The sequence below is a fragment of the Cherax quadricarinatus genome, chromosome 24, assembly GCF_038502225.1.
Source record: "Cherax quadricarinatus isolate ZL_2023a chromosome 24, ASM3850222v1, whole genome shotgun sequence".
Classification (NCBI taxonomy): Eukaryota; Metazoa; Arthropoda; class Malacostraca; order Decapoda; family Parastacidae; genus Cherax; species Cherax quadricarinatus.
Window position 1 is genome coordinate 20,551,646 of NC_091315.1, and position 22,966 is coordinate 20,574,611.

Genomic DNA, 22,966 nt, shown 5'->3' on the forward strand with positions numbered 1-22,966 from the left:
AAAGGTGGGCTAGTGCAAAGATGAGTAGTGGGGGGGTTGAAGAGGGTTGGAATAGTTTTAAAAATGCAGTATTAGAATGTGGGGCAGAAGTTTGTGGTTATAGGAGGGTGGGGGCAGGAGGAAAGAGGAGTGATTGGTGGAATGATGAAGTAAAGGGTGTGATAAAAGAGAAAAAGGTAGCTTATGAGAGGTTTTTACAAAGCAGAAGTGTTATAAGAAGAGCAGAGTATATGGAGAGTAAAAGAAAGGTAAAGAGAGTGGTGAGAGAGTGCAAAAGGAGAGCAGATGATAGAGTGGGAGAGGCACTGTCAAGAAATTTTAATGAAAATAAGAAAAAATTTTGGAGTGAGTTAAACAAGTTAAGAAAGCCTAGGGAATGTATGGATTTGTCAGTTAAAAACAGAGTAGGGGAGTTAATAGATGGGGAGATGGAGGTATTAGGTAGATGGTGAGAATATTTTGAGGAACTTTTAAATGTTAAGGAAGAAACAGAGGCAGTAATTTCATGCACTGGTCAGGGAGGTATACCATCTTTTAGGAGTGAAGAAGAGCAGAATGTAAGTGTGGGGGAGGTACGTGAGGCATTACAGAAAATGAAAAGGGGTAAAGCAGCTGGAACTGATGGGATCATGACAGAAATGTTAAAAGCAGGGGGGGATATAGTGTTGGAGTGGTTGGTACTTTTGTTTAATAAATGTATGAAAGAGGGGAAGGTACCTAGGGATTGGCGGAGAGCATGTATAGTCCCTTTATATAAAGGGAAACGGGACAAAAGAGACTGTAAAAATTATAGAGGAATAAGTTTACTGAGTATACCAGGAAAAGTGTACGGTAGGGTTATAATTGAAAGAATTAGAGGTAAGACAGAATGTAGGATTGCGGATGAGCAAGGAGGTTTCAGAGTGGGTAGGGGATGTGTAGATTAAGTGTTTACATTGAAGTATATATGTGAACAGTATTTAGATAAAGGTAGGGAAGTTTTTATTGCATTTATGGATTTAGAGAAGGCATATGATAGAGTGGATAGAGGAGCAATGTGGCAGATGTTGCAAGTATATGGAATAGGTGGTAAGTTATTAAATGCTGTAAAGAGTTTTTATGAGGATAGTGAGGCTCAGGTTAGGGTGTGTAGAAGAGAGGGAGACTACTTCCCGGTAAAAGTAGGTCTTAGACAGGGATGTGTAATGTCACCATGGTTGTTAAATATATTTATAGATGGGGTTATAAAGGAAGTAAATGCTAGGGTGTTTGGGAGAGGGGTGGGATTAAATTTTGGGGAATCAAATTCAAAATGGGAATTGACACAGTTACTTTTTGCTGATGATACTGTGCTTATGGGAGATTCTAAAGAAAAATTGCAAAGGTTAGTAGATGAGTTTGGGAATGTGTGTAAAGGTAGAAAGTTGAAAGTGAACATAGAAAAGAGTAAGGTGATGAAGGTATCAAATGATTTAGATAAAGAAAAATTGGATATCAAATTGGGGAGGAGGAGTATGGAAGAAGTGAATGTTTTCAGATACTTGGGAGTTGACGTGTTGGCGGATGGATTTATGAAGGATGAGGTTAATCATAGAATTGATGAGGGAAAAAAGGTGAGTGGTGCGTTGAGGTATATGTGGAGTCAAAAAACGTTATCTATTGAGGCAAAGAAGGGAATGTATGAAAGTATAGTAGTACCAACACTCTTAAATGGGTGTGAAGCTTGGGTGGTAAATGCAGCAGTGAGGAGACGGTTGGAGGCAGTGGAGATGTCCTGTTTAAGGGCAATGTGTGGTGTGAATATTATGCAGAAAATTCGGAGTGTGGAAATTAGGAAAAGGTGTGGAGTTAATAAAAGTATTAGTCAGAGGGCAGAAGAGGGGTTGTTGAGGTGGTTTGGTCATTTAGAGAGAATGGATCAAAGTAGAATGACATGGAAAGCATATAAATTTATAGGGGAAGGAAGGCTGGGTAGGGGTTGTCCTCGAAAGGGTTGGAGAGAGGGGGTAAAGGAGGTTTTGTGGGCAAGGGGCTTGGACTTCCAGCAAGCGTGCGTGAGCGTGTTAGATAGGAGTGAATGGAGACGAATGGTACTTGGGACCTGACGATCTGTTGGAGTGTGAGCAGGGTAATATTTAGTGAAGGGATTCAGGGAAACCGGTTATTTTCATATAGTCGGACTTGAGTCCTGGAAATGGGAAGTACAATGCTTGCACTTTAAAGGAGGGGTTTGGGATATTGGCAGTTTGGAGGGATATGTTGTGTATCTTTATATGTGTATGCTTCTAAACTGTTGTATTCTGAGCATGTCTGCAAAAACAGTGATAATGTGCGAGTGTGGTGAAAGTGTTGAATGATGATGAAAGTATTTTCTTTTTGGGGATTTTCTTTCTTTTTTGGGTCACCCTGCCTCGGTGGGAGACGGCCGACTTGTTGAAAAAAAAAAAAAAAATATGCAGTGGACCCCCGCATAACGATCACCTCCGAATGCAACCAATTATGTAAGTGTATTTATGTAAGTGCGTTTGTACATGTATGTTTGGGGGTCTGAAATGGACTAATCTACTTCACAATATTCCTTATGGGAACAAATTCGGTCAGTACTGGCACCTGAACATACTTCTGGAGTGAAAAAATATCGTTAACCGGGGGTCCACTGTATATATTCACATACACATATATATTTTCTTTCTTTCTTTCTTTCTTTCTTTCTTTCAACACACCGACCGTATCCCACCAAGGCGGGGTGGCCTAAAAGAAAAAAACAAAAGTTTCTCCTTTTATATTTAGTAATATATACAGGGGAAGGGGTTACTAGCCCCTTGCTCCCGGCATTTTAGTCGCCTCTTATGATGTTACTCCAAACAGCTAATATCCCAAAACCATCCTTTAAAGTGCAGGCATTGCACTTACCATTTCCAGGACTCAAGTCCAGCTAACCAGTTTCCCTGAATCCCTTCACAAAATATTACCATTTTCACACTCCAACAACTCGTTAGATTCCAAAAACCATTCACCTCCATTCACTCCTGTCTAACACACTCATGCACACTTGCTAGAAGTCCAAGCCCCTAGCCCACATAACCTCCTTTACCTCCTCCCTCCAACCTTTCCTAGGGCGGCCTCTACCCTGCCTTCCTTTCCCTACAGATTTATACGCTCTCCACGGGTAATATTTTGTGAAGGGATTCAGGGAAACTGGCTAGCTGGACTTGAGTCCTGGAAGTGGGAAGTACAATGCCTGAACTTAAAAGGAGGGGTTTGGGATGTTATCTGTTTGGGAGTGACATCTAAACTGTTGTATCTGGGCACCTCTGCAAAGACAAATGGAACATGTATGATCTGTAATAATAAAATAATTTTTTTTCAACACATCAGCCATGTTTGTTAACATTTCTCTCAACTGCAATTGGAACATGTATGTTCTGTGTTTGTGTAAGTTATCAATTTTAAGTTTTTATAGTAGATTTGTGTATTTTTTGGAAGTAAATGATAAAATAGGCTAGTATCTACATATTTTTTATGCATTCATGACATATTTAACTTTTTCTTAATTTTTTCAGCCACAAATCTCCAAAAAAATTTCCATTATGTTTATTAACCCTTTCAGGGTTTCGGCCGTACTAGTACGGCTTACGCTCCAGTGTCCATGACGTACAAGTACGCATAAATTCTAGCGCCTGCAAATCTAGTGAGAGAAAGCTGGTAGGCCTACATATGAAAGAATGGGTCTATGTGGTCAGTGTGCACAGTATATAAAACATCCTGCAGCACACAGTGCGTAATGAGAAAAAAAAAAACTTTGACCGTGTTTTTGGATTAAAACAGCTACTTTGCCCTATATTTTCGTATGGTATTTATTGTTGTATTCTAGTTTCCCTAGTCTCACTCTATGGAATGGAAGTCATATTAAAGAAATTGAAATGATTTTGACTGGTTTTACAATGAAAAGTACCTTGAAATTGAGCTCAAAATAGCAGAAATGTTTGATTTTTACCAAAGTTCAAAAGTAAACAAATCATGCTAAGCGTCCAATACGCGTCAACTGGTGAGTCTGATATTCTTTCACAAGTGCGCTGATATTATTTATACCATTTCTACACTAATGCAGTAGTCTGCATAACAGTAAATCTTATTTTTTTTGTGAGAATAAAAATTCAAAGTGGAAAGCAAAAAAAATGTAAGAGGGGCCTGGGGACGTGACTAATGAACAGAGGAAATGTTATTTTAGTGCCAGGAATGTCTTTCTTGTTTATTCTGGACCCTATTTGGAAATTGACACCTTTTGAAATTTGTGTGAAATTGGCAAAATTGCTGAATTCTGACCACTGTATTGGATAGTTGAAATTGGTAAATTGGTGATTTCTTGTACTCATTCGATAGAAAAAATGGAGTTCTAGCAAAATAGTTATGATTTTTGTCGACTAGTACATTGGAATTGGCCGAAAATAGGGCTCAAAGTGGGCAAAATCGCCGATGCATAAACATCGTCGAGACCGCTAACTTCATGAGAGCATAATTCCGTAAGTTTTCCATCAAATTTCATACTTTTGCTGTCATTATGATCAAGAATAGATTATCTTTTCTTAAGAAAAACTATTTTTTTTTTTTTTGAAATTTGGGGGACCCTGAGAACAAGTCTCTGAGAGGGCCTGTGGACCCTGAAAGGGTTAAAAAATCCATGTATAAGTGGACCCGTGTAGGTCAAACCCGTGTTTATTTATTTATTTATTTATTTATTTTTTTTATGTCTTTGCAAATATTACATTGAGATAATGTATTTACAATAAAGAGTTGCAGTGCAAAGAGAGCCTCTATTATGTCTAGGCATTATGGGCCGACTTAACATTATTGGCTTACTGATTACTTAACACTAAGAATTATATAATCTGTTGTACAGTAGAATATTAATTATATCATAGTTGTACAGCAGGTTATTAATTGTAAGTGAATCTAATTTATACAAGACAAATTTTTTTTTTTTTTTTTTAACAAGTCGGCCGTCTCCCACCGAGGCAGGGTGACCCAAAAAGAAAGAAAATCCCCAAAAAGAAAATACTTTCATCATCATTCAACACTTTCACCTCACTCACACATAATCACTGTTTTTGCAGAGGTGCTCAGAACACAGTAGTTTAGAAGCATATACGTATAAAGATACACAACATATCCTTCCAAACTGCTAATATCCCGAACCCCCTCCTTTAGAGTGCAGGCATTGTATTTCCCATTTCCAGGACTCAAGTCCGGCTATACAAAAATAACCGGTTTCTCTGAATCCCTTCGCTAAATATTACCCTGCTCACACTCCAACAGATCATCAGATCTGTTATTTTCCTGTCGACAATGGATAAAAGGTTCAAAAGTAATTGTTGAAATTATGATATGGGAATACAGATTGAGTATGTGAGTTCTGAGTATTTAGCATTTAGTCTGTGGTGATTAAGTGTTGTTCAAGGGTCAACTGTATTAGTAGATAAAAGGTTGATGGGTAGACTTCTGGATGTGCATGTTTTTAGAGGATTGACAGAGATAGACCAGGTACAAAGAGAATGTCATCAGCAGGTAAGAGAAAAGTGAACGTTTATAAATTAAAGGAGATAGAGCAAAATATAAGCAACTCTTTGGAGAAAGGTGGAGTAGAGAGAGTGCAAGTTATGAGGAAGGGATAGAGAAGGCATGGGGTAGATTTAAGAATGTAGTATTAGAGTGTTCAGCAGAAGTGTGTGGGTATATAAGTATGGGTGTATGAGGGAAGAGGACTGACTGGTGCAGTAACAAGGTACAGAGGGTGGTAAGGAAGAAAAAGTTTGCTTATAAAAGGTTTTTACAATGTAGAAGTGATATACAGATGTAGGAGTATATGGAGAGTAAAAGAGAGAGGTTAAAAGAGTGGTAAGGAGAGTTAATGAGAGAGTGGGAGAGGTTTTGTCAACAAATTTTTGAAGAGAAAAGGTTTTGGAGAGAGAACAGTAAGTTGAGAAAGCCTAGGGAACAAATGGTTTTAACAGTTAAACACAAAAGAGGGGAGCCAGTAGATGGAGGTACTGGAAAGATGGAGAGAATATTTTGAGGAACTGTTGAATGTTGATGAAGAGACAGAGGTGTAATTTTTTACATTGGGCAGGGAGATATGACACCTTGTAGGATTGAGGAAGAACCAGATGTGAGTCTAGGGAAGTTGCAGTTAAGGTAGATGGTATTAATACACAAATGTTAAAAGCAGGTGGGGATATAGTTTTGAAGTGATTGGTGTATTTGTTCGATATATGTGTGAAAGGGGGGGGGAGGTACCTAGAGATTGGCAGAGAGCATGCATAGTTCTTTTGTGTAAAGGAAAAGAGAATAAAATAATGTGTAAGAATTATTGGGAAATTAGCCTTTTAAGTATACCAGGTAAAGCATATGGTAGATTTGTTACTGAAGGAATTACTGGTAAGACAGAGTAGGATTGCAGAGGAGAAAAGTAGTTTTAGGAAGGATGGTGGATGGGTAGACCAAGTGTTTACTTGGAAGCACATAAAGAATACTTAGATAAAGTTAAGGAACGTTGCATTGCATTTATGGATTTAGAAAGGGAATATGATATGATAGGGTGGATAGGGGTGCAGTGTGGCAGATGTTATAAATGTATGGAATAGGTTGTAGGTTACTTAAAGCAGTAAAGATCTTTTATATAAATAGCTAGGCACAGTTTAGGACATGTTAAAAACCATGGTGATGTGAGACATTGCTGTCTAAGGGCCCTCTTTTACTGGAATACAATAGTAGACCTTAGACAGGGATGTTTGAAGTCACCATGGTTGTTTTAACATTTTTACAGATGGGTTGTAAAAGAAGTGAATGCTAGGGTGTTAGAGAAAGGTGTGGGATAATAATATGAGTGTTGTATTTGAGACTTCCGAGGTCCATTGTTAACCCTTTCAGGGTCCGTCCCGTAGATCTACGGCTTTACGTTCAGGGTCCAAACCGTAGATCTACGCCATGAGCTCAGCTCACTCTGATAAACTGTGAGTGGTACATTTGGGCCTAGATATGAGAGAATACATCTATGTGGTATGTGTGCACCACATAAAACAGATCCTGCAGCACACTGTGTATAATGAGAGAAAAAAATGAAATCATGATTTTTCGATTAAAACAGCAACTTTGCAGTGTTTTTTCGTATGTTTTTTATAGTTGTATTTGCGATTTCTTGGTCTCATTTGATAGAATGGAAGACATATTACAGAAATAGAGATGATTTTGATTGGTTTTAGCATTGGAAATGGCGTGAAACTGAGCTCAAAGTAGTGGAAATGTTAAATTTTTGCCGATATTCAAGAGTAAACAAACGACCTCACACGTTTAATACACGTCAGCTGGTGGGTCTAATATACATTCACAAATATGGTGATGATATTTATACAATTATTACAGTATTGCATAACAGTAAATCTTCTATTTTTTGGTGTGAATAAAAATTCATTATGTGAATAAAAAATCAAAATGGAATTTATTTGTAAAGCCTCAAAACATAACTAATGAACAGAGGAAATGTTAGTTTAGTGCCAGGAATGCCTACATTGTTCATTCTCGGCCCTATTTTGAAATTGGAATATTTTGAACTTTGTGCTAAATTGGCCAAATTAACAATTTCCGATCACTTTATTTTGTAGTTGAAACAGTTGACTTGGCGATTTCTTGTGCTCAATCGATAGAATAGAAGTAATACTAGTGAAATAGCTAAGAATTTGGTTGATTGGAATAATGTAATTGGCCTAAAATGGGAGTCAAAGTCGGCAAAATCGCCGATTCATAAATATCGCTGACACATCAAAATTCGCGAGAGCATAATTTCGTCAATTTTCCACCAAATTTCGTACTTTTTGTTTTATTACCTTCACAAAAAGATTCTCTACGATTTCATAAGAAAAAATAACAAATTTTTTTTTTTTAAATTCTTGGACACTGGTACGTGACTCCAGATTTGGGCCTTGGACCCTGAAAGGGTTAAATCTATGTACTGTACCATAAATGCGAACACTTAATGACATGTCTTTCTTTTATTTCAGGATATACATTGGCATGGATGAGTATGAGTCTGTGGGGAAGGAAAGGGTCATTGACACTCTCTATGATATTAGCAGGCATTTCCTGTGCTGGTGCAGGGTTCCTTTCCGGTGAGTTTTGCATAAGTGAAAACGTGCAGAATGGTAATTACTTTTATAGTCTGAATTTTCCTTGTGTTATATATAAATACATCATCTCTAATTATTTATTTATTCATTTATTTATTTATTTATTTATTTATTTATTTAATAATTTGAACATACATACAGAGGTACAAAAAAATACAGGTAAGAGCAGCATGCCAAAGCCACTTGTATGCATAGCATTATGGGCTGGCTTAAAATTAACTTAAGATTAACTAAGCAATGATGTAATCAGTGATAAAACATTATTGTAAACAGATAACATTAAAGCACAAATGAGTATTACAAAGACAGGTCATATGGTTGCATGCATTGCTGTACATTCAGTAGAATGGAGTATTCTGTTAGGTAGTGTATTTAAAAAATAACAAAGTTAGATTGGGTCTTAGGTTTAACATTTATGTGATATAATTGTGAGAAACATTTAAGATATACAATTTATAAGGTTCAGTTATTCAGTATTTATTTGGTTTTGGGTGAGAAGTGATCTTTGAGAAGAGACTTGAATTTATAAACAGGTAGTGTTTCTTTTATATTTACAGGTAATGAATTCCAGATTTTAGGGCCTTTTATGTGCATTGAGTTTTTGCATAGTGTGAGATGGACACGAGGAACATTGAAGAGTGATCTGTGCCTTGTGTTATGGTCATGTGTTCTGTTGAGGTTGGCAAGGAGATGTTTGAGGGGAGGTTAATATCAGAGTTAAGTGTTCTATGTATGTAATAGGTGCAGTAATAAGTATGGATGTTTTGTATGGTGAGTAGGTTTAGTGTATTGAATATTGGTGGAGTGTGCTGCCTGTAGTGAGAATTTATCATTCTAACTGCAGCCTTTTGTTGGGTAATTAATGGTCTGAGATGGTTTATTGTTGTGAGCCCCATGCACAAATTCCATAGGTGAGATAGGGGTAAATAAGAGTGATATAGGGCCAGGAGGGCTGACTGTGGAACATAGTACCGTATCTTCAATAGTATGCCTACGGTCTTGGAAATTTTCTTAGAAATTTGTTGTATATGTGTATGAAATTTGAGTCTATTATCAAGGTAGATTCCTAAGAATTTTCCCTCTGTTAGCTTTGTGATAGGTAATCCATTTATCATTATGTTAAGAGGGACATCTGTAGCTCTGTTACCAAACTGAATGAAGTAGGTTTTGTCAATGTTTAGTGTAAGTTTGTTAGTCCTCATCCAGGTAGATATTTTCTGTAATTCGGTATTTACAGTATTGGCTAGCATGACTGGGCTCGGGTGGGAGAAGACGTATGTAGTGTCATCTGCAAATAGTGTGGGTTTGAGTAATTGCGAAGCATTTGGTTGGTCATTTATGTATAGGAGAAAGAGAAGAGGGCCAAAGACACTTCCCTGTGGAACACCAACTGTAATTGGTTGTGCGGAAGAGCTTGCCCCATTTGTGTACACATATTGGCTTCTGTTGCTGAGGTATGACTTGAGGTAGTTGAGGGAGTTCCCTCTTATACAATAGTGTGACAATTTTATGTTGAGCAAGGACATTAGAGCACTCCAGGAAGATTTGAGTAGACTGATGCAGTGGTCGGAGAGGTGGCAGATGCAGTTTAATATAGACAAATGCAAAGTTCTAAATGTTGGACAGGACAATAACCATGCCACATATAAACTAAATAATGTAGATCTTAATATTACGGATTGCGAAAAAGATTTAGGAGTTCTGGTTAGCAGTAATCTGAAACCAAGACAAGAGTGCATAAGTGTTCGCAATAAAGATAATAGAATCCTTGGCTTCATATCAAGAAGCATAAATAATAGGAGTCCTCAGGTTGTTCTTCAACTCTATACATCCTTGGTTAGGCCTCATTTAGGTTATGCTGCACAGTTTTGGTCACCGTATTACAGAATGGATATAAATGCTCTGGAAAATGTACAAAGGAGGATGACAAAGTTGATCCCATGTATCAGAAACCTTCCCTATGAGGATAGACTAAGGGCCCTGAATCTGCACTCTCTAGAAAGACGTAGAATTAGTGGGGAAGTGATTGAGGTGTATAAATGGAAGACAGGAATAAATAAAGGGGATGTAAATAGTGTGCTGAAAATATCTAGCCTAGACAGGACTCGCAGCAATGGTTTTAAGTTAGAAAAATTCAGATTCAGGAAGGATGTAGGAAAGTACTGGTTTGGTAATAGAGTTGTGGATGAGTGGAACAAACTCCCAAGTACAGTCATAGAGGCCAGAACGTTGTGTAGCTTTAAAAATAGGTTGGATAAATACATGAGTGGGTGTGGGTGGGTGTGAGTTGGACCTGATTAGCTTGTGCTACCAGGACGGTTGCCGTGTTCCTCCCTTAAGTCAAGGTGACCTGACCTGACTAGGTTGGGTGCATTGGCTTAAGCCGGTAGGAGACTTGGACCTGCCTCGCATGGGCCAGTAGGCCTGCTGCAGTGTTCCTTCGTTCTTATATTCTTAAGTCATGGTCAACTGTATCGAAAGTTTTACGTAAGTCAATGAAGATCCCCAGTGGGACTTCTTTTTTCTCTATTGCAGTGTATATATGTTTTTAGCATGTGTATAATAGCATCATTAGTATTTTTATTAGGCCTGAATCCAAATTTGCAGGGGTTGAGTATGTTTTGAGAGATGAGGTAGGAGTAGATTCGTTTATGAATTAATTTTTCGAAGATTTTTGAGAGAGGGTGTAAGTTGGATATTGGCCTATAGTTATTCAACTCTGTTTGGTCTCCTCCTTTATGGATCAGAGTGACCCTTGCTATTTTGAGAACTGTAGGGAAGGTAGAGGATTCAATGGATTTGTTAAAGAGTGTTGCAATGATTGGTGATAGCACTTGTGACACTTTTTTGTATATAAAGGGTGGTAAGGTATTTAAATATCCTGCCTTATTTTTTAGTGTGTTGATAATAAGGGAGACTTCGTATGGGTTAGTCGGAGCTAGGAACAGTGTGTTCGGGTAGTTGCCAGTGAGGTAGTCATTGGGTGGGGTATCTGAGCTTGGGATATTATTGGCAAGGTTGTGTCCTATAGTGGAGAAGAAATCATTGAGTCTGTTTGCTGTTTCTGTTGGTGGGAGTTGGGGTTCATCTGATTTTGCTAATTTTATTTCGCTATTTCGTGATATCTTTTTTGTCCCTAGAATTTCTGATAGGGTTTTTCAGGTCTTTTTTATATCACCTTGAAAGTTGGATAATCTGTTCTCATAATACAATTTTTTTGCCCTTCTTATCAGGCTGGTTAGGATTGACGAGTAACGTTTTGTTTGGTCTCTGGTTATGTGACCCATTCTGTACTGTTTTTCATGTAGGTGTTTTGTATTTATGGATTTGAGAATGCTGGGTGTTAGCCAGGGACTGTTCAGTCTCTTAGCTGTCATCTGTTTAGCTTTTTTAGGGCAGTGCTTGTTATAGAGGTATTGGGTCTTTTTTAGAAAATTATTAATACATTCGTCAATATCTGTATAGATTTCTAGCTCAGTGTGGCAGTCAATGTTAGTTACTGCTGTTGTGAAGTTATTAATGGCTGCCTCATTGTGAAGTCTGAAGGTGACTTTAGTAGTGTCTTGGGATAATTTACCAAGAGTTATGAGGAAAGTAGGGTAGTGGTCTGTGGTATTATCTGTAATTATGCCTGATTTTAAAGGGGATATGGTGTTGGTCCAGATGTGGTCAAGTAGGGAAACACTAGTCTCTGTAACTCTTGTAGGTTTTGTTACTGTTGGTAGCAACATGCAGTTACTCATTGTGTTTGTGAATTCAGTAATGTGTGGGTCCTGGTCTTGCAGGAGATTTATATTGAAGTCACCTGAGAGTAGTAAGTGATCTTTGTTCATGCGTGCATCAGTTATCATACTTCCTAGGTTTTGACTAAATTGGCTAATGTTTGACTGTGGAACTCTGTAGATGTTTATCAGTGTGAGAGGTTTTTGTAGGTATTTGGATTTGAATTTAGCTATTATATATTCCCCATGTTCATCCCTTGTGCAAGTATTAGTGATACATTCTAGTTGGTCTGAGTAGTATATAGCTGTGCCTCCCCCTTGTTGGTCTGGCCTACAGTTGTGTATGGCTGTGTTTTACCTGGAGTTTACCTGGAGAGAGTTTCGGGGGTCAACGCCCCCGCTGCCCGGTCTGTGACCAGGCCTCCTGGTGGATCAGCGCCTGATCAACCAGGCTGTTGCTGCTGGCTGCACGCAAACCAACGTACAAGCCACAGCCCGGCTGATCAGGAACTGACTTTAGGTGCTTGTCCAGTGCCAGCTTGAAGACTGCCAGGGGTCTGTTGGTAATCCCCCTTATGTGTGCTGGGAGGCAGTTGAACAGTCTCGGGCCCCTGACACTTATTGTATGGTCTCTTAACGTGCTAGTGACACCCCTGCTTTTCATTGGAGGGATGGTGCATCGTCTGCCAAGTCTTTTGCTTTCGTAGTGAGTGATTTTCGTGTGCAAGTTCGGTACTAGTCCCTCTAGGATTTTCCAGGTGTATATAATCATGTATCTCTCCCTCCTGCGTTCCAGGGAATACAGGTTTAGAAACCTCAAGCGCTCCCAGTAATTGAGGTGTTTTATCTCCGTTATGCGCGCCGTGAAAGTTCTCTGTACATTTTCTAGGTCGGCAATTTCACCTGCCTTGAAAGGTGCTGTTAGAGTGCAGCAATATTCCAGCCTAGATAGAACAAGTGACCTGAAGAGTGTCATCATGGGCTTGGCCTCCCTAGTTTTGAAGGTTCTCATTATCCATCCTGTCATTTTTCTAGCAGATGCGATTGATACAATGTTATGGTCCTTGAAGGTGAGATCCTCCGACATAATCACTCCCAGGTCTTTGACGTTGGTGTTTCGCTCTATTTTGTGGCCAGAATTTGTTTTGTACTCTGATGAAGATTTAATTTCCTCATGTTTACCATATCTGAGTAATTGAAATTTCTCATCGTTGAACTTCATATTGTTTTCTGCAGCCCACTGAAAGATTTGGTTGATGTCCGCCTGGAGCCTTACAGTGTCTGCAATGGAAGACACTGTCATGCAGATTCGGGTGTCATCTGCAAAGGAAGACATGGTGCTGTGGCTGACATCCTTGTCTATGTCGGATATGAGGATGAGGAACAAGATGGGAGCTAGTACTGTGCCTTGTGGAACAGAGCTTTTCACCGTAGCTACCTCGGACTTTACTCTGTTGACGACTACTCTCTGTGTTCTGTTAGTGAGGAAATTATAGATCCATCGACCGACTTTTCCTGTTATTCCTTTAGCGCGCATTTTGTGCGCTCTTACGCCATGGTCACACTTGTCGAAGGCTTTTGCAAAGTCTGTATATATTACATCTGCATTCTTTTTGTCTTCTAGTGCATTTAGGACCTTGTCGTAGTGATCCAGTAGTTGAGACAGACAGGAGCGACCTGTTCTAAACCCATGTTGCCCTGGGTTGTGTAACTGATGGGTTTCTAGATGGGAGGTGATCTTGCTTCTTAGGACCCTTTCAAAGATTTTTATGATATGGGATGTTAGTGCTATTGGTCTGTAGTTCTTTGCTGTTGCTTTACTGCCCCCTTTGTGGAGTGGGGCTATGTCTGTTGTTTTTAGTAACTGAGGGACGACCCCCGTGTCCATGCTCCCTCTCCATGGGATGGAAAAGGCTCGTGATAAGGGCTTCTTGCAGTTCTTGATGAACACAGAGTTCCATGAGTCTGGCCCTGGGGCAGAGTGCATGGGCATGTCATTTATCGCCTGTTCGAAGTCATTTGGCGTCAGGATAACATCGGATAGGCTTGTGTTAATCAAATTTTGTGGCTCTCTCATAAAAAATTCATTTTGATCTTCGACTCTCAGTCTGGTTAGCGGCTTGCTAAAAACTGAGTCATATTGGGACTTGAGTAGCTCACTCATTTCCTTGCTGTCATCTGTGTAGGACCCATCTTGTTTAAGTAGGGGCCCAATACTGGACGTTGTTCTCGATTTTGATTTGGCATAGGAGAAGAAATACTTTGGGTTTCTTTCGATTTCATTTATAGCTTTTAGTTCTTCCCGCGATTCCTGACTCCTAAAGGATTCTTTTAGCTTAAGTTCGATGCTTGCTATTTCTCTGACCAGTGTCTCCCTGCGCATTTCAGATATATTGACCTCTTTTAGCCGCTCTGTTATTCTTTTCCGTCGCCTGTAAAGGGAGCGCCTGTCTCTTTCTATTTTACATCTACTCCTCCTTTTTCTTAGAGGAATAAGCCTTGTGCATACATCGAGTGCCACCGAGTTAATCTGTTCTAGGCATAAGTTTGGGTCTGTGTTGCTTAGTATATCTTCCCAGCTTATATCGGTTAGGACTTGGTTTACTTGGTCCCACTTTATGTTTTTGTTATTGAAGTTGAATTTGGTGAATGCACCCTCGTGACTAGTCTCATTTTGTCGGTCTGGGGCTCCACGCATACATGTCTGAACCTCAATTATGTTGTGATCTGAGTATATTGTTTTTGATATGGTGACATTTCTTATCAGATCATCATTGTTAGTGAAGATGAGGTCTAGTGTATTCTCCAGTCTAGTAGGCTCTATTATTTGCTGGTTTAAATTGAATTTTGTGCAGAGATTTAAAAGCTCGTGTGAGTGTGAGTTTTCATCAGAGCTGCCTCCTGGTGTTATTACTACAACAATATTATTTGCTATATTCCTCCATTTTAGGTGCCTTAAGTTGAAATCCCCCAGGAGCAAGATGTTGGGTGCAGGAGCTGGAAGATTTTCCAGACAGTGGTCAATTTTTAACAGCTGTTCCTGGAATTGCTGGGATGTTGCATCCGGAGGCTTGTAGACTACCACAATGACTAGGTTTTGGTTCTTGACCTTTACTGCTAAAACTTCCACTACGTCATTTGAGGCATTAAGCAGTTCTGTGCAAACAAGTGACTCTGCAATGTACAGGCCAACCCCCCCCCTTTTGCCTGTTCACTCTGTCACATCTGTATAGGTTGTAACCTGGGATCCATATTTCGTTGTCCAAGTGATCCTTTATGTGGGTCTCAGTGAAAGCCGCGAACATTGCCTTTGCCTCTGCAAGCAGTCCACGGATGAAAGGTATTTTGTTGTTTGTTGCTGGCTTTAGACCCTGTATATTTGCAAAGAAGAATGTTATCGGACTGGTGGTATTGTTGGTACTGGGGGGGGATTTTTTTTCCGGCATTAGTATCTGTATCTGTTGGTTTGGAGTGGAGGCCATCGACTGTGGTTCCACTCCAGGAATGACTGGATTTGGTGTACGATTTCTGCCATTTCCTGCCAGTTTTTTTTCCTTCCTGGCACTAAAAAACCTCTCCCTCTTGAGTGGCTGTGGCTACCCAGGTTTTCCCATGGCCTGGATGTTTTGTATCTTTTTGTCCCCTTTAGATGGTATGCCTGGCAATTTAAGTTATAGCACAGTCTTTCCTGTACTGAAGAGGTACACATTTCAGGGTGAAAAAGCTTACAGGAAGGGAGTTTGCATTTTCCTGTTGTCATATGGGCATGGCATTTTCTAGGGTGGTCATAGTTGCATGTCCCATCTGTTTTTCCAGATTTCCCATGCCAGCAGATACCAAGTGCATAGTATGTGCACAGGCTTGGTTTCCGCTTGCCTTGGGTTTCTGTGACTGTATTCCCTGTTGGTGCATGTTTCCCTGTCTTACTTCTATCATCCCTAGCACCAACAATGGAGCTCCCACCAGTTGTTTTTGGTAATTTATCCTCAGTATTGCTAGTGGAGTCCTCTTGTTTGCTATTTCCTGTGGTATTTCTAGTTTGCAATATTGGTTTTATCTTATCTTTGACTACACTTGTTTCCCTACTATGGCTCCTGTCCCCTATGAGGTCATTTATATGTATTCCTTCCTGCGTATAATTCCCGACTACCTGGACAAAATCTCCAGCTTCACCATTACTGTCTCCCAGGACAGTATCTCCAGCTTCACCATTTCTGTCTCCCAGGACAGTATCTCCAGCTTCACCATTTCTGTCTCCCAGGACAGCACCTCCAGCTTCACCATTACTGTCTCCCAGGACAGCACTATCAGCCCCACATTTACTGACTACCAGGACATCACCTCCAGCCTTACAGTTTGTGACTACATGGCCAGTATCAAGGGCAGTACCATTCAGCCCAGACTTTTTATGTTCCCATCTGTTGTAGAAAGCTTCCAGGTTTTCTATGAAAGCAGCTTTGATGTTGTCCTCTTTTAATACCCTTGTGATTTTAGTCCACAGATTTTCCTCATTTGGGCATACCCAAAAACACTTCTCTGTTTTAATACTGCTTGTAGCTAGTTCTGGGATATCTGCACAAGGGGCGTGACACCAATTTCCACAAAAATGACAATTTATCCATGTGGAAGCCCGTTTGTTTGATTGACCACAGACTACACACAGCTTCATAATGATTTGAATGGTTGATTTACTGCAATTCTACTAGCAACCTCTTGAATATTATATTTATAACCTTAAATGAAGCTCTAGCTATTTGTATTTCTGTTTCTAGCTCTTTTTGTATATTGGACAGCTTACCGTCACGTTCCTGATTTTTAATGTTTGTGTTTATAAGGGCGCCTACAACCCCATCCGTTTACAGTCTGCTTTATTGTCCAACGAAACTGTTTGAAACCAGTCCCGGGTTCGGACCAGTCAAGGGTTCGGACCAGTCGATCTGCTCTGGTCAGTGGGTCACTTATTTAAAACATACTGGTCGGTGATTTGAGCTAACACATGAAGGATCTACTGGAAATTATCTACCCGAGTAATATGTGATTTGACTGATACAAAAGTATAACTTGCGTGTTGAAGAGCCGGTGATATCTGGCAGCTCCTACAATGACGAACGGTCGACCTCCTTGTTTATCAATCGCTGTAACCAGGAATGGCATAGACATCAGTAGTATCAGGCTTTAGCCAGGTTTCAGTTAGTGTAATGATGGACATATTGTCATGCAAGGAATTTAGTAATGCTATGAGGTCATCGTAATGCTTGCTTAAAGATCTGATATTGTAGTTAAAGACAGTTATGTTGTTGTTGGCTCTGAGGAGTGCCTTTGATTGTTCTGCTGTGTAGTAATTACAGTAACTGTTTGATTCATTTAAGTCATTAAATAAGAGGTTGGTATCAGGATCAATGCTTGTAATCATAAGATTTGTAGTGAATCTATAGTTAGAATTATAGTATATTTCTGTTTAATCCTCTCTTGCCTGAAGGAACTTGCATTAAATTCTTTAGCCACAATGAAATATTAAAGACAATAGTACTGTAACTAAAAAATACATGTATTCAGTAAATCATCTCTCAATCAACACCACAAAGTGTAATTTTAGCCCCATAACTGTGTCTGATGTACTAGTACACAGGTGGTGGTATTTTGTCTGACGTACTGGTACACACCATAAATAACAAAAAAAGGCACAATACTGTGACTGGAACGATGCAATTTGTAAATGGTCCAAGTTGGACCGAAACGTCATCGTTAGCTCCTCTTTTCTGTGTATGGTACACACCATATTCTGCACCCACAAATACCCACATATTTTCTTCCATCTATTCATACATCTGAAAAAATCTAAGGCCAGTGGTTCACACAATGTATCATGGTTAACTACTCATAGGATGACTATATTTCCAACATACTAGTATGCTTCACTAGCAAAAGTAAATGAAGGAACCAGGAGCTGTTGCTCCACCAACAGCTTCCCTATCAGCAAACAGGGCGTGCAAGTGGCTTAAAGATGACTTATTCAGTCGAAATTTATTACAGTTTCATGATGCTATCAGTGGACTTCAGTCACAAAGCACACTATGTAGACTGCAACCACCCAGGGAGGTACTACCATCCTGCCAAGTGAATGTAAAACGAAAGCCTGTATTTGTTTTACATGATGATAGGATTGCTGGTGTCTTTTTTTTGTCTCATAAACATGCAAGATTTCAGGTGCGTCTTGTTACTTCTACTTACACTTAGGTCACACTGCACATACATGTACACATTTATATATACACACTCATCTGAGTTTTCTTTAATTTTATCTTAAATTCTTGTTCTTATTGCTTTTCCTTTTATATCCACGGGGAAGTGGAATAAGAATCTTTCCTCCATAAGCCATGCCTGTTGTAAAAGTCAACTAAAATGCCAGGAACAATGGGCTAGTAACCCCGTTTTCCTGTATTGCCTACTTAAAAGAAAAAGAAGAAAGCCATCAAAGTGGGATGTTTGAATGTGCATGGATGTTGTGCGAATGATAAGAAAGAGTTGATTGTGGATGTTATAAATGAGAAGAAGCAGGATGTCCTGGCTTTAAGTGAAACAAAGCTGAACGGGGTGGGAGAGTTTCAGTGGGGAGAAATAAATGGGATTAGGTCATGGGTTTCAAATAGAGTTAGAGCTAAAGAAGGAGTAGCAATAATGTTGAAGGATAAGTTATGGCAGGAAAAGAGGGAATATAAATGTATTAATTCAAGGATTATGTATAGTCAAATAAAGGTTGGATGTGAAAAGTGGGTTATAGTAAGCATTTATACACCTGGAGAAGAGAGAAGTGTGGAGGAGAGAGAGATTTTGGGAAATGTTGAGTGAGTGCGTGGGGAGTTTTGAACTAAGCGTGAGAGTACTTGTGGTTGGAGATTTCAGTGCTAAAGTGGGTAAAAGTATTGTGAAGGGAGTAGTAGGTAAATTTGGGGTGTCAGGGGTAAATGAAAATTGGGATTCTTTAATTGAGCTATGTGTAGAAAGAGGTTTGGTAATAAGTAATACATATTTTATGAAAAAGAGGATAAATAAATATACAAGGTATGATATAGCACATAATGAAAGTAGTTTGTTAGATTATGTATTGGTAAATAAAAGGTTGATGGGTAGGCTTCAGTATGATACATGTTTATAGAGGGGCAGTTGATATATTGGATCATTATTTAGTTGTAGCTACAGTTAGAGTAAGAGGTAGATGAGACGAAAGGAAAATGGAAGCAACAAATAAGAGAGAGAGGTGAAAGTGTATAAATGAAGGGAGGAGGAAGTTAGGGTGAGATATAAGCAACTGTTGGCAGAAAGGTGGGCTGGTGCAAATATGTGTAGTGGGGAGGGGGGAGTTGAAGAGGGTTGGAATAGTTTTAACCCTTTGAGGGTCTTTCACGTACAAGTACGCCATTGCAGCCATGGTTGGTCACGTACATGTACTTGTACACATAAATTCTAGCACCTTCAAATCTGGTGGAAGAAAGCTAGCAGGCCTACTTATGAAAGAATGGGTCTGCATGGTCAGTGTGCACAGTATAAAAAGAATCCTGAAGCATACAGTGCATAATGAAAAAAAAAAAAACTCCTATTGTGTTTTTGGTTTAAAACAATGACTTTCCAGTGTATTTTCATATGGTAATTATGGTTGTATTCTCGTTTTCTTGGTCTCATTTGATAGAATGGCAGATATGTTACAGAAAGAGAGATAATTTTTGATTGGTTTCACGATGACAAGTACCTTGAAATTGAACTCAAAGTAGCGAAAATGTTCGATTTTTGCCGATGTTCAAGAATAAACAAATCATGCCACGAGTCCAATGCACGTCAACTGGTGAGTCTAATATTCTTTCATAAGTACTCTGATATATCTACCATTTTTACAATGATGCAGTAGTATACATAAAATCTTCTATTTTTTGAGAATAAAAATTCACAATTGAAAGCAAAAATAATGTAAGAAGGGCCTGGAGACATAACTAATGAACAGATAAAGTGTTTTTTTTAGTGCCAGGAATGTATATTTTGTTTTTTCTGGATCCTATTTTAAAATTGGCATCTTCTGAAATTTGTGTGAAATTGGCCAATTTGCCAATTTCTGACCCCTTTATTGGGTAGTTGAAATCGGTAAATGGTCAGTTTCTTGTACTCAGTCGACAGAACAAATGGAGTTCTAGCGAATTAGCTATGATTTAAGTTGACTGGAACATTGGAATTGGCCGAAAATAGGGCTCAAATTGGGCGAAATTGCTGATGTGTAAATATTATTGAGAACGCTAACTTTACAAGAGCATAATTCCGTACGTATTCCATCAAATTTCATACTTTTAGTGTCGTTATGATCGGAAAAAGATTCTCTATAATTTCATGAGATTTTTTTTTTTTTGAATATTTTTTGACCTTGAGAATGAGTTTTGGAGAGGGCCTCTTGACCCTCGAAGGGCTAAAAATGCAGTATTAGAATGTGGGGCAGAAGTTTGTGGTGTTAGGAGGGTGAGTGCAAGAGGAAAGAAGAGTGATTGGTGGAATGATGAAGTAAAGGCTGTGTTAAAAGAGAAAAAGGTAGCTTATGAGAGGTTTTTACAAAGCAGAAGTGTTATAAGAAGAGCAGAGTATATGGAGAGTAAAAGAGAGGTGAAGAGAATGGTGAGAGAGTACAAAAGGAGAGCAGTTGATAGAGTGGGAGAGAGACTGTTAAGAAATTTTAATGAAAACAAAAAAAAATTTTGGAGTGAGATAAACAAGCTAAGAAAGCCTAGAGAACGAATGGATTTGTCAGTTAAAAACAGAATAGAGAAGTAGTAGATGGGAACTGGAGGTATTTGGTCGATGGCGGGAATATTTTGAGGTACTTCTAAATGTCAAAGAAGAAAGGGAGGCGGTCATTTAATGCACTGGCCAGGGAGGTATAACATCTTTTAGGAGTGAGCAAGAGCAGGATGTGAGTGTGGGGGTGGTGCGTGAAGCATTACGTAGAATGAAAGGGGGTAAAGTAGCAGGAACTGATGGGATCATGACAGAAATGTTAAAAGCAGGGGGAGGGGTTTTAGTGTTGGAGTGGTTGGTATTTTTGTTTAACCCTTTGAGGGTCGACAGGCCCTCTCCGAAACTTGTTCTCAGGGTCGGCCAAATTTAAAAAAAAAAAAATTATTTTCTCTTATGAAAAGATAGGGAATCTTTTCCCGATCATAAAGACACCAAAAGTTTGAAATTTGATAGAAAACCTACGGAATTATGCTCTCGCAAAGTTAGCGGTCTCGGCGATGTTTACGCATCGGCGATTTTCCCCACTTTGAGCCCCATTTCCGGCCAATTTCACTGTACTAGTCGACAAAAAACATGAATATTTCGCTAGAACTCCATTTTTTCTATCGAATGGGTGCAAGAAACCACTCATTTATGAAATTCAACTATCCAGTACAGTGGTCAGAATTTAGCAATTTTGCCAATTTCACACAAATTTCAAAAGATGCCAATTTCCAAATAGGGTCCAGAATAAACAAGAAAGACATTCCTGGCACTAAAATGACATTTCCTCTGGTCATTAGTCACGTCTCAAGGCCCCTCTTATATTCTTTTGCTTTCCACTTTGAATTTTTATTTTCACAAAAAATATAAGATTTACTGTTATGCAGACTACTGCATTAGTGTAAAAAATGGTATAAATATTATTGGTGCACTTGTGAAAGAATATTAGACTCACCAGTTGACGTGTATTGCACGCTTGGCACGATTTGTTTACTTTTGAAGTTTGGTAAAAATCGATCATTTCTGCTACTTTGAGCTCAATTTCAAGGCACCTTTCTTTGTAAAACCAGTCAAAATCATCTCAATTTCTGTAATATGTCTTCCATTCTATAAAATGAGACCAAGAAAACTAGAATACAACAATAAATACCATACGAAAATACACTGCAAAGTCGCTGATTTATTAAAAAAAAATGGTCAAAGTTTTTTTTTTCTCATTATGCACTGTGTGCTGCAGGATTTTTTTTAGACTGTGCACACTGACCACATAGACCCATTCTTTCATATGAAGGCCTACCAGCTTTCTCCCACTAGATTTGAGGCCGCTAGAATTTATGAGTACTAGTACGTCAAAAACCCCTACGCGTAAGACGTACTAGTACGACGAAAACCCTCAAAGGGTTAATAAATGCATGGAAGAGGGGAAGGTACCTAGGGATTGGCAGAGAGCATGTATAGTTCCTTTATATAAAGGGAAGGGGACAAAAGAGATTATAAAAATTATAGGGGAATAAGTTTACTGAGTATACCAGGAAGAGTGTATGGTACGGTTATTATTGAAAGAATTAGAGGTAAGACAGAGAATAGGATTGCGGATGAGCAAGGAGGCTTTAGAGTGGGTAGGGGATGTGTAGATCAAGTGTTTACATTGAAGCATATATATGAACAGTATTTAGATAAAGGTAGGGAAGTTTTTATTGCATTTCTGGATTTAGAAAATGCATATGATAGAGTGGATAGGGGAGCAATGTGGCAGATGTTGCAATTATATGGAATAGGTAGTAAGTTACTAAATGCTGTAAAGAGTTTTTATGAGGATAGTGAGGCTCAGGTTAGGGTGTGTAGATGAGAGGAGATTACCTTCAGGTAAAAGTAGGTCTTAGACAGGGATGTGTAATGTCACCATGGTTGTTTAATATATTTATAGATGGGGTTATAAAAGAAGTAAATGCTAGGGTGTTGGGGAGAGGGGTGGGATTAAATTATGGGGAATCAAATATAAAATGGGAGTTGACACAGTTACTTTTTGCTGATGATACTGTGCTTATGGGTGATTCTAAAGAAAAGTTGCAAAGGTTAGTTAACAAGTTTGGGAGGGTGTGTAAAGGTAGAAAGTTGAAAGTGAACATAGATAAGAGTAAGGTGATGAGGGTACCAAATGATTTAGATAAAGAAAAATTGGATATCACATTGAAGAGAAGGAGTATGGAAGAAATGAATGTTTTCAGATATTTGGGAATTGATGTGTCAGTGGATGGGTTTATGAAGGATGAGGTTAACTATAGAATTGATGAGGGAAAAAAGGTGAGTGGTGCATTGAAGTATATGTGG

General features: G+C 38.9%; 1 protein-coding gene across 1 annotated transcript in view; it reads left to right on the top strand.

Moving 5' to 3' along the window:
- LOC138850976 (solute carrier family 22 member 15-like) overlaps positions 1-22,966 on the top strand; it is a 216,768-nt gene that overhangs the window by 110,658 nt on the left and 83,144 nt on the right. The window contains exon 4 of the mRNA XM_070088482.1: positions 8,034-8,141. Within this exon, the coding sequence (XP_069944583.1) occupies positions 8,034-8,141 (108 nt within the window). The remainder of the gene's footprint in view (positions 1-8,033; positions 8,142-22,966) is intronic.